Source organism: Equus przewalskii, chromosome 4, assembly GCF_037783145.1.
Source record: "Equus przewalskii isolate Varuska chromosome 4, EquPr2, whole genome shotgun sequence".
NCBI classification, from domain to species: Eukaryota; Metazoa; Chordata; class Mammalia; order Perissodactyla; family Equidae; genus Equus; species Equus przewalskii.
Window position 1 is genome coordinate 9,174,824 of NC_091834.1, and position 12,672 is coordinate 9,187,495.

Here is a 12,672-nt window from a genome sequence, read left to right on the forward strand (position 1 = left end):
TTTTCCTCTGCTCTCCTTAGTGGTTTTGACATTTATTTATATTTCATGGTTTGACTGTATATGCATACCTCAAAAATGTTACAGGTTCAGTTCCAGACCACCACAACAAAATAAATATTACAGTTGAGCAAGTCACACAACTTTTTGGTTTCCCAGTGCATATAAAAGTTACGTTTACAATATACCATAGTCTATTAAGTGTAGAAGAGCATTATGTCTAAAAACACCATGTACCTACCTTAATTAAAAAATATTTGATTGCTGAAGAATGCCAAGTATCTGAGCCTTCATGGGTCCTAATCTTCTTGCTGGTGGAGAGCCTTGCTCAATGTTGATGGATGCTGAATGATCATGGTGGTGGTTGCTGAAGACTGAGATGGCTGTGGCCATTTCTTAAAATAAGGCAACAATGAAGTTTGCCACATCAATTGAATCTTCCTTTCACAAGCTGTTTCTCTATAGCATGTGATGCTGTTTGATAGCATTTTACCCACAGTAGAACTTTCAAAATCAGAGTCAATCCTTTCAAACTCTGCCACTGCTTTACCAACTAAGTGCGTGCAACGTTGTAAGTCTTCATCGTCGTTTCAAAATCTCCAAAGCATCTTCGCCGGGAAGAGATATCATCTCAAGAAACCAGTTTCTTTGCTCCTTCATAAAGAAGCAGCTTCTCATCCATTAAAATTTAATCATGAGGGGCTGGCCCCGTGGCCGAGTGGTTAAGTTCGCGCGCTCCGCTGCAGGCGGCCCAGTGTTTCGTCAGTTCGAATCCTGGGCGCGGACATGGCACTGCTCATCAGACCACGCTGAGGCAGCGTCCCACATGCCACAACTAGAAGGACCCACAACGAAGAATACACAACTATGTACCGGGGGGCTTTGGGGAGAAAAAGGAAATAATAAAATCTTTAAAAAAAAAAAAAAAATTTAATCATGAGACTAGAGCAATTCACTCACACCTTCAGGCTCCACTTCTAATTCTAGCTGTCTTGCTATTTCCACATATCTTCAGGTACCTCCTCCACTGAAGTCTTGAAGCCCTCGAAGTCGTCCATGAGAGTTAAATAAACCTCTTCCAAATTCCTGTTAATGTTGATATTTTGACCTCTTTCAACGAATCACAAATGTTCTTAATGGCATCTAGAATGGTGAATCCTTTCTAGAAGATTTTCAATTTACGTTGCCGACATCAATCAGAAGACTTACTATGGCAGTTCTAACCTTATGAAATGTATTTATCAAATAATAAGACTGGGAAGTCAAAATTACTCCTTGATCCATTGGCTACAGAATGCACTTTTTATTAGCAGGCATGAAAAGCACATGAATCTCATTGTACATCTCTATCAGAGCTCTTGGGTGAACAGGTGCATTGTCAATGAGGAACAATACTTTGAAAGGAATCCTCTTGTCTGAGCATTAGGTCTCAACAGTAGGCTTAACATATTCAATAAAGCATGTTCTAAACAGATACCCAGGTTTTACTGTTTCAGTCATATAGCACGGGCAGAGTAGATTTAGCATAATTCTAAGGACCCCAGGATTTTCAGAATGGCAAGTGAACATAAAGTCATCAGCTGCATTAGCCCAGAAAAAGAGAGCCAGTCTGTCCTTCAAAACTTTGAAGCCAGGCGTTGAGTTCTCCTCTCTAGCTACGAGCGTCCTAGATGGCATCTTCTTCCAACACAAGGCTGTTTCATCTACACTGAAAATCTGTTGTTTAGCATAGCCACCTTCGTGAATTTTCTCAGCTAGATCTTCTGGAGAACTTGCTGCAGCTTCTACAGCAGCACTTGCTGCTTCCCCTTGCACTTCTATGTTATGGAGATGGCTTCTTTCCTTAAACCGCATGAACTGAACTGTTAGCTTCAAACTTTTCCTCTGCTGTATCCTAACCCCTCTCAGCATTCATAGAATTGAAGAGCTTTACAGCCTTGCTCTGCATTAGGCTTTGGCTTAAGGGAACATTGTGGCTGGTTTGATCTTCTATCCAGACTGCAAAAACTTTCTCCATATTAGAATTAAGGCTGTTTCACTTTCTTACCATTTGTGTGTTCACTGGAGTAGGACTTTTCATTTGCTTCAAGAACTTTTCCTTTGCAGTCAAAACTTGGCTAACTCGTGTAAGAGGCCTAGCTTTTGGCTTATCTAGGCTTTGATATGCCTTCCTCACTCAGCTTACTCAAGTCTAGCCTTTAAAATGAGAAACATGCAGCTCTTCTTTTCATTTGGCCACCTAGAGGCCGTTGTAGGGTTATTCACTGGCCTGAATTCAATATTCTTTTGTCTCAGGGAATAAGGAAGCCCAAGGAGAGGGAGGGCGGTCAGGGAACAGTTAGTGGAGAAGTCAGAACAAACACAACATTCATTGACTAACTTTGTCGTCCTATATTGGCGGGGTTCATGGTGCCAAAAACAATTACATTTGTAACATCACAGAGCACTGCTCACAAATCACCATAATAAATATAATAGGAATGAAAAAGTTTGAAATATTGCGAGAATTTCCAAAATCTGACACAAAGAAATGAAGTGGTCAAATGCTTTGGCAAAAATGGTGCTCATAGACTGATCGATGCAGAGTTGACACAAACCTTTGATTTTTTAAAAAACCAGTATCTACAAAGTGCTATAAAGCAGAGTGCAATATAATGTGGTATGCCTGCACTATGTATTTGACTTCAGGTTTTCTCAAATTGAGATGATTTTTGAAATAGGCAGTTGAAATAAATGACAAATGGTTTGTGAATTATAGCTTGCTTCTTTTTCTGCCCCAGTGGTTAATAGATTAGTGAGGTCTAACTCTACTGTGACGTGAGAGTTGGGAGAATATGTTTGCAAATCCTAGCTGTGTGATATATACACAAAACATGCAGAATTCAAACAGACTAAAAGTGCCAGAACATAAGGTAAGTTTTTCTTTCTTAAAACTATCCCTGAGAAAACAGGGGTCGCCTTATGTTCCAGCCCTTATGTAACTTCTCATACTAACAGAGGCTCTTCTAATACTCTGCTGTGCAAAAAATACTACTTGGACATGATCTCCACCTGAAATGAGCTCAATTAATGTTAGTTTTGGAACTAGCACCAGTGAAAGAAAATAAAGAAATTGATCGTGGATTTGGTAAATATTACTTGGGAATAAAGCTCTATAGTTTATGCTTTCATTACACTTTTATAGAAGAACAGAATACATGAAAAGAAATTATTTTCTTTATTTTATCAGTGGAGAGTTGCCTCTTTGAATAAAATATCCAGTGATATCATCCTACCAGGATCCCAAAACAGACACTCAGCCCTTAAGATGACCCAGAGAGTTGCTCTAAGAAGATGTTTTAGATGCATGTGAAGACTGAACAAAATGTTTAATGAAATGTTTTAATGAGGGCAAAAAGAACATTTTGCAACTGATATTTGTATTGATATGCTTTTTAATTCTTTCGCCATAATCTAATTAGGAAGTTGAATATTATAAATGGATATTTGTATTTATCTATATCACTATAAATTTATAGATTCAAGCTGCAAAAGTCCTCTTTCTTTGACTTCTAGAAGTTTCTACTGGAAAATGAAGGATCACTTTATATTCAGGCTAATTTTATTTGAGATAATGCTTATTATATTCTAATCATTTTTAGAGGCAGGTAAAAATTGGTCTCAGAAAATGGAAAGTTTTTCCCAATGACTGACCGTTTATTATAATGTGACCTGTAGACTAGGTGGGAATTAATATATTTATCTATACCATTGAATTCATAAAGAATTCCAATGATGGTAATTTGAATTCCTGAGAATTGACATTTTTATCACTGACCATGTTGGAAATTTCCTAATGTAATTTCATTTACTGTTCACAGCATCCACTTGAGATGGTTGTTGCATAGATAGAATGAATGGATAGGAATACCTCAAAATGTTATCAAAGATGGCTGTTGATATATAATATTAATTTTTTCTTTAATTTTGTATTTTGAAATTTTTTTCATAATTAGCATGTATTATTTTTATAATTTTAGCAGAGCAATAACAAGTGAACCAAATCATCCATGCCAAAGGATGATTATACGGAAAAAGATAAACCCAGGATCAAAGTCTATATTTTTCCTCGCACCACATTATCCTGAAGAAACATGACGTTTTTTAAATTAAAACATGAGGGTTCTCAGAACCCTAATGAATTATATCTGCGTCACCATTATTTAATTTGTGTGCTGCAATTTATATTGAATATGTAGTAAGTTGGGGAAAAAAGCATTAGAATGTTGCTTTTCAGTTTATAAATTCTTCGCTTATATGATCACAACCACTAAGGAAATCAAATTATATAATTTCTTTCATGTTTTCAATGCTTTAACTATTTTGTGATAATTATCTGAAACCTTTCATTTCAATGGATCTAGTGGGCTAGAAACATCGTTGTGAGATTTTCTTCCTCATTCAGGCAAAATTTTACCTTTAAGGCTAATGAGGACTGAACAAATTTACTGGACTGAATTTAGAAAAAAGAATGACATTACGACATTCTTGAAAATGGTCATCCAGTTAAATATTTTAAATATTTTAAATATTTTAATACCTGATGTTAATCATCCTCTCACCAAATGACACGTTTAGCAATTTTCATTCATATTTACTATTAGCTATTTCTGGAATCAAATACAACAAATATCTAAAGTTCATTACAAATCTTTCAATACAGAAATACCAAATGGACCTAATTCCTCCACCTCTTAGGGCCTTACAATTGATGTAACTAGTTAATTCCTTGTGAATGTCCTCTTTGCTAGGTCAGTCAGAGAACTGCCTCCAAGGACCTGGATGGAATTAGAACACTTATCTCCTAGACTAGAAGCTTTAGAATGTTGGGACTGAGTCTATTTGTGTCTTGTCACCATTTTATCTCTAGCCTCCAGCATAGAAACTGTCTTCAATGAGGGTTTTTGTCAGAATGAAAGAGCAAATGAGGATGTAAAACCATGCAGACTCTTTTCATGGACCTTGAACTGAAATGGCTTAATGAACTCACAAATTCCCCTAAACTGGCCCATCTCTAGGAAATTCATCCAGAGTTGTGAGCACAAATTTTGACTGATGTCAGTCTACTTCTAAGGAGCTAGAGTCATAAGTGAGATTTACTGACGTTCTATAATCAATTACTTTAAGAATTAGTCTGTTGCACTGCTGTGGGGGATGACATAAAAAAACATAATATACGTTTGGCAGGTTATTGCAAGAAAGGAGCACTATGTTTTATCTTAAAATATAGAGAATAAGTAATTAATAAATGTATCTCTCACTAAAAGACCATCTACAAGTAAAGCATCTTGAAGCAATAACTTCTACTAATGGTTTGCCAATACATTCCTAAAACCGTCAGAATTTCTAGCTTGACTCTACTATTTTTTTGTGTGTATTTTAAAAGTATAATTTCAATCTGCTTACAATCAGGGAAGTAAACAAACCATTTACAAAGTAGTTTTTTCTTCATATACAGTGACCAGCAGCTGTAAACTTGCTGTTCATATGCCGAGCCCACGTATATGACAGTCAAGTAAGGATGATCCTAAATTGTTTTTTTCTAAAAAGCACCTACCAATGTTTCATTACTAGGGTAAAAATAGAAAAAATTACTTACCAGAGGGAATTACTGTGAGCTTTGTCCCTTCTCCAAATTTCTTGCTCCAGCCTGAGCTATCACACTGGTTACAGCTTCTACAAAAACTCAGCCTTCTCCTAAGGTTCATGATGTAACTAGTGGTTAAAAAGCTGTGCACTGGCAATTTGATCTTCTGAGTTCCTCTGGAAGTCTTTGAGTATAAGCTTTGTGGCATTAGACATTTTATAATTTTTCCTCAGATAAATTGATCCAAATATCTGTTTTCCAACAAGGCAGTAATCATTGAAAAGCATTGATGAAAAAGAGGAAGAATAAAAGAGGAAAAAGAAGAGATCATTCCCAACTTGTCAAGCAACTACTTTTTGAATCACTAGGAAAAGCGTTCAGAGAATAAGGGTTTTTTGTTTTTTTTTTATTTCCAGGTGTTCAATTGTGTTTAAACTGCTCAGAGGTTGCATCAAAGGAAAGGCCCTTTTGTTCTCACAAACATCAGGGCTGCTTCCTTAGTGATTTGGGAATGTGTTTCTGAAAGGAAGATACTCTTTAGTAACTAAAATGGAAATACGCCAATTCAAATATACTTGAGCAATGTGAACAAACTTCCCCAGTTATTTTATTTTACTTTTTGTGCTAATGAAGATTTGCCCTGAGCTAACATCCACTGCAAATCGTTCCCATTTTTTTGTATGTGAGTTGACACCACAGCATGGCCACTAACATGAGTGACGTGGGTCCGGGCCAAGGAACTGAACCCAGGCTGCCGAATCAGAGTGCACTGAACTTACCACTAGGCCACTGAGGCCAAAGTATCCCACTTTTAATGAAGCCTTGTTACCATTGGCAATATGATCCTTTCCCAGCAGTGTCAATGAGAAAATGATTTCTCTGATGACATTACTTTTCCCGGAATAAATGAAGAAATTTATAGAATTCCATCTCCTGTGAAAAATAAGATTCTTTATTTAAACTAAAATTTTAAATTACATCAAGCATCTTTTCCAATCACAAGGCTATGAAACTAGAAATCAACTGCAAGAAGAAAGCTGGAAAAGTCATAAATATGCTACTGAATAACTATAGGATCAATGAATAAATCAAAGAGGAAATAGAAAAAAGTACCTAAAGACAAATGAAAAGGAAATATGACATATCAAAATCTATGAGAAGCATCAAAAGTGGTCTATGCGGAATGTTTATAGCAATACAGGCCTACCTCTAAAAACAAGAAAAACGTTTATCTCAGATAAACACTCTAACATAACAGTAAAAGAACTAGAAAAAGAAGAAGAAACAAAGCCAAAAATCAGTAGAAGGAAGGAAATCATAGAAACCAGAGGGGAAATAAATGAAATAGAGTTTAAAAAGAAATAGAAAGGATCAATGAAACTAAGAGCTGGTTTTTTGGAAAGATAAACAAAATTGACAAACCTTTACTAGACTCTCTAAGAAAAATAAAAGCAGACTGAAATAAATAAAATCAGGAATGAAAGAGGAGAAATTATCAGAGACCACAGAAAGAAAATTAATAGTAAGAGAACAATATGAAAAGCTAAATTCAAACAAATTGGATAATATAGAAGAAATGGAGAAATTCTCACAATCATACAGCCTTCCATAACTGAATCAAGAAGAAATAGTCTCAATATACCAATCACTTGCAAGGTGGTTAAAATAGTAATCAAAAACCTAAAAAATACAAAATTTTAGAAGCAAACATCTTCTCTGCTGAATTCTACCAAACATTGAAAGAAAATTCAATAGTTATCCTACCCAAACTTTTCAAAGAAATTGGAGAGAAGGGGATGCTTCCTAACTCATTTTACAAGTTCAACATTACCCTGATACCAAAAACAGACAAGCACAACACAAAAAGGAAAATTCCATGCCAATATTACTGACAAACATAAATGCAAAATTATCAACAAAATATTGGCAAGTTGGACACATTAAAAGAATGTTATTAAAAGAATATTACATCTTAAAAGATGCATATTAAAAGAATCATACATCACGATCAAAAGAAATTTCTTCCAGGAATGCAAGGGGAGTTGAACATCCACAAATCAATCAACAGGATTCACCACACTAACTAAATGGAGAATAAAAATCACATGATCATCTAATAAATGTAGAGAAAGCATTTGACAAGATTCAGAATACATTTACGGTAAAAACTCACAGTAAATTGGGTATAGAAGGAAAATATGTCTACATAATAAAGACCATATAAGTCAAGCCCACAGATAATATCACCCTCATTGGTGGAAAACTGAAAGCAATCCCCCAAGAACTGGACAAGGATCCCCAATTTTGTCACTCTTATTCAAAATAGTATTGGAAATCCTAGCAAGAACAATTAGGTACTTAAAGGAATTAAAGGTATCCAAATTGGAAAGGAAGAAGTAAAACTTTCACTGTTTGTGGATGGCATGATTTTATATTTAGAAAACCCTAACGGATCTACCAAAAATCTGTTAGAAATGATAAATGAAAACAGTATCTCAAATTCACCCAACGGAATGCCTGACTCCATCCTGACAGCGTTGTCAGATGAAATGTGCAGCAGGAGCTGCAGGGCTGGACCAGGGCTTCCCTCATACCAATATATGGATGTCGTAGACATTGTTACACCAGATACCACAGGTTCCAGACAGCTGTGTTTGACAGACATATAGAACTGGGAAGTTGAGGTCGCTCCAGATGACCTGCACTGTACAAACACACTAACAAATAAGGGAAGGAGAAGAGTAATGAGCAAAAATGTAGAATTTTTAAAAACTACAATATTCAAGAATACGTGTCAATGGGAATTGGGGGATGAAAACAATTTATAAGCTCCAAGGACTGCGAGAGGTAGTGCTTGGAAGAGTGACAGCATGTCTGAATCAACTGCCCTCTCCTCCAGGGCAGCCTGCAACCCCTGCTGAGAAGAGTCTCAGACCATGTGGCTTGGCTGAGTCCACCAAGTCAAACCTCCCATTGGGGACGGTGATCATGGCTGCCCTGCCTCATTGTGAAGGAGCATCCTCACCACTGTTAGCACATCCACTCCATATGAAGATAGTAGAGCAAGGTCCTCCACCTTAGATCAGACCACATAGTACAGAAGGCCACCGTAGTACTCTGAGAAGACTCATTTATCCAAACATTATTCACGAAGCTCCCACTATGTGCAAGGAATTGTGCTAAGTTACTTGAGTGTGATAAAGATGCAATGATATGACACATAACCGGGGAGAGCTGTCGAATGGGGAAAACATTATGACTTAATGCTATAACATTGGTCTTCTCTCATTTCTCCCACTGTCTTTCATGGAATAAATCAGCAATAACTCCACTGAGTTGTCACACCAGAGTTTATGGGAAGAAGAAAAGGTGGTATGGGCTGTGTTATGCATAATTGGGCCCAAAGAGAACTTCTGTGATCAGCTGGAGAGACATTGGTTTATCAGTATGTTACCATACTTTCAGCTACCCACACACCCTACAGCTTAGAGGGGCAGCAGCACCTTGAGGGGTCTGAATACTCTATTCTGGTTTGTTGGCTTCTGTTTAAGGTTCAGGTTTATGTCTTCTCTCTTAACCACCTAATAATTTATCTCTACTAAATTACAGCTTCTTCTCTATGAAACTGGGGTTCCTCTTTCTGGATTCCTGACTTTGCTTTTTGTCTGTTTTTTCGTCCTCTAACCCAAGACTTTCCATCTGTCTTAGGGTATATTTACGGATCACCCTTCCCCAATCCACCAAAAGTTGCTGTGATCCATATTTATATTCTCACTTTACTTTCTTTGCCTGAGGGATCTTTTCACATTCATGGCTTTACTTATCTTGAGGGAATTGGGAAAGCGATGATAGGAGGAAATTACAGGCCCATATCCATAACACACCTTCTGCATAACACACCTTCTCCTGAGCTCCATACTTGCATATCTAGCTGACTACTGGGGAAGTTCAAGTATGTCTGACATAGGAGTTCAACCTGACTTTGTACATGGCCCAGGGTGAACTCAATTCCTCCCCCAACCCATCTCTTCTTGCCTCAGTGAAGGAATTTTCTACCCACTTTGTCCAAGTCAGGATCCTGAGGGTCAGTTTTAATGCTGCCCTTTAAGAAGAGTTAAGACCTCACTGAAGGTCACAGAACTCATAAATGGCAAAGCAGGAGTCAGTGAGGGGAGAAGATGGGGTGTAGGGCGGTGTGGAGGTTCACGGCAGAGCACTGGGCAGCTCCTCTGGGGAATGGGACGATGTTGTTCTGTAAGGAGATGAGTGAGGAGCTTGTTTCCCTGTTGGCTTCACCCTGATTATCACCAGTTCACAGAGCTCCCTCCTCCATGGAGCTAGGCACTGAGATGGGGGAAGAAAGAAGAAAGCGTTCTGTGTTATTAGGACAACGGGGAAGATGAAATGAAGGAACAACCTGAAAACAGAGCAAAAGTAATTTTCAGCCTCCTCTACCCCGACTCCCTCTGGGGGGTCTTAGCCTTGACCTAGGCCTTCAGGAGAGGGTGGGGATGCTGGGCTCTTGCACGAGGGGCATGTCTGAATTATCAATTTCTAACCACAAAAACAGAAGCTGAGGGAGACAGAAGATGAGTTAATAATCTGGGGAACAGTTTTCCCTCAGATCATTTAGTCTTTCCTTTCATTAATAATTGTTAATAATACTATTAAAGTGCACATAAACTTTGGATTTTCAATTGAAAAGTGTCAATTAAACTTAGACGTCAAAGAGGTATTTTTCCCACCACATGTAGCTGCAGAGAAGTTTCCTCTTCGGAGCTGCAGGATCAGCAGCACAGGTTGTCCTTCCTTTCTTTTCCTTTCAAGAAGTTTGTTTTATGAGAAGGAAGTAAATATAGTTATATCTTTTTTATCATTTTGCTTTAATACAGAAATGAGAACCACATAATTTCAGCAGTTAAACCACATCGTTTTACAGATGAGAGAACAGAGTTCCAGAGCAGCTGGAGATCCACCCAAATTCCCACATGGGGTGTCGTTAGGGGAGAAGTGGAAGGCAGAGGGCCCAAGGTCTCCCAGGGCTCACTGCTTCACCCTGCATGAGGATTGTCATCTACCACCATGATCTGAGTGGCGGCCCTGCTAACGGACGAGGGTGCAGAGAAAGTGGCAATATTGTCTCCTGTGCATCTAATTGCTGACTCCTCTGCTGCAAAGTGATTGATGGATGGTGGGGCAACAGCTTAGAGACTAGAGTTAGGAATTGACTTCCAGTCTCAGCTTTCAGCCATTTTGTGGTAAATCTCCAGACAGTCCTTCACCCTTGAGATTATTTGCAAAATATTTTATTTATTCATTCTTCAGGGAGATGGTCAGAATTCTTTAATTGTTAGTCAGTAAGTGTGCTATCCAATAGTAATAAATGTGTCAGCCATTTAAGTCACAAATTAATATTTTTTAGCTGCTGCATTAAAAAAAGGTAAAAATGGCTGGCTCCGTGGCGTAGTGGTTAAATTCACCACACTCCACTTCAGCATCACAGGTTTGCAGGTTCAGATCCTCAGTGTGGACCTACATCACAGGTCAAGCCATGCTGTGGCAGGGACTCACATATAAAATAGAGGAAGATTGGCGCAGATGTTAGCTCAGAGCAAATCTTCCTCACTAAAAAGGAAACCATAAAAACTATTTTCAATAAATTTAAAACAAACAGTTAAAATTAAGTTTAGGGTTATTTTTCTCTGGTCCAAGATATGCAAAATATCGTTTTAACATGCAATCAATATAAAAATTTTTCATGAGACATTTCACTTTTCTTAACGTCAGATCATGGTTTGTATTTTACACAAGATGTCCATTTCAGCTTCTAAAATTGGTCTGGCTACATTTTAGGTGCTCAATAGCCACACATGGCTGGTGGCTACTGGATTTAGCAATGTACATACTGCTCTGAATGCTTCAGAAGCACTGAGCTGGATGATCTTCAGAAAGGCCTTTCTGACTAGACAGCTCCCTGATTCAGGGCCAGCCTACAGCATGAGGTCTCACTAAGAGAACAAAAGCCTCTGGGATTCTTTCCATGCTCAGAGTCCTGTCGGCATGAGGTCTCAGGCCAGTGGCATCAGGGCAGGGCTGGTTCTGGTGTCTCAGAAGAAGTGGTGGATCAGGTGGTTCCCTGGGTTCTTCCTGATCTGCGGGGGAAATGGGCAGTTCTGGGGCTTCCTGCTCCCCATGAGCACTGCCCGGGTCTGGTAGCAGGGTTCTTGGTCTGGAAAGAAATCCTGCAATGAATGTGTCCATCTGAGAGTTGGAGCAGGGATGGTTCTCATACCCACACAGCAGTTCCCCCTAAAATTCCATACTGGAGACACATTGCTCCAGAAATATCAAGACATGAGTGCTGTATTCAGATCCTACATCTATCTTTCTGTGATTTGCTGTTGATTCAGGACTCGGCTATGAAACCTGACCTTTATTTTTCTGTAAAACAACAAAACAAAAATCAGACATTGAAAAAATCTCATGGACGTTATTTAATATGCCATATGCAGTAGTACTGGAATATCTTTGTGTTTTTTAAAATTAATTGAGATGTCACCATGCAGATTGACTAAGAGAAATCAATTTCATTTATAATCTTGGTGCCTGAGGAAGGGACCAGACTGAATGCTGGCGGATATATGAGACAGAGAACCTGTGGGAATCAGCTTCTACTCACCTGGACCTTGGAGCTGTCTCCTGAGCATCATGCCACATGCGGAATGTTTTCAAAGCAATGTTAGGTTTAATATGGAAAGGTAAGCTTTAAAATTAATATAGCATCTAATATCCTGAGAACTTGCTATTTGTCAGGCATTATACAAAATGTTTTCTTATATTATTTTATCTATTTACTGGCTGAGATAATATTGTTTTATAACATTATGTAAATTTCAGGTGTAAATCACTATATTTCAGTTTCTATGTAGACTACATCGTGTTCACCACCCAAAGACTAAATATCAGCCAGCACCATACACATGGGCCTTGTCACTTCTTTCACCCTCCTCCCTCCCCGCTTCCCCTCTGGTAACCGTCAATCCAATCTC

General features: G+C 38.2%; 1 protein-coding gene across 1 annotated transcript in view; it reads right to left on the reverse strand.

Moving 5' to 3' along the window:
* LOC103545034 (platelet binding protein GspB-like) overlaps positions 1-12,672 on the reverse strand; it is a 476,815-nt gene that overhangs the window by 439,164 nt on the left and 24,979 nt on the right. Inside the window, exon 3 of the mRNA XM_070615434.1 lies at positions 5,636-5,686. Coding sequence (XP_070471535.1) covers positions 5,636-5,686 — 51 coding nt within the window. The remainder of the gene's footprint in view (positions 1-5,635; positions 5,687-12,672) is intronic.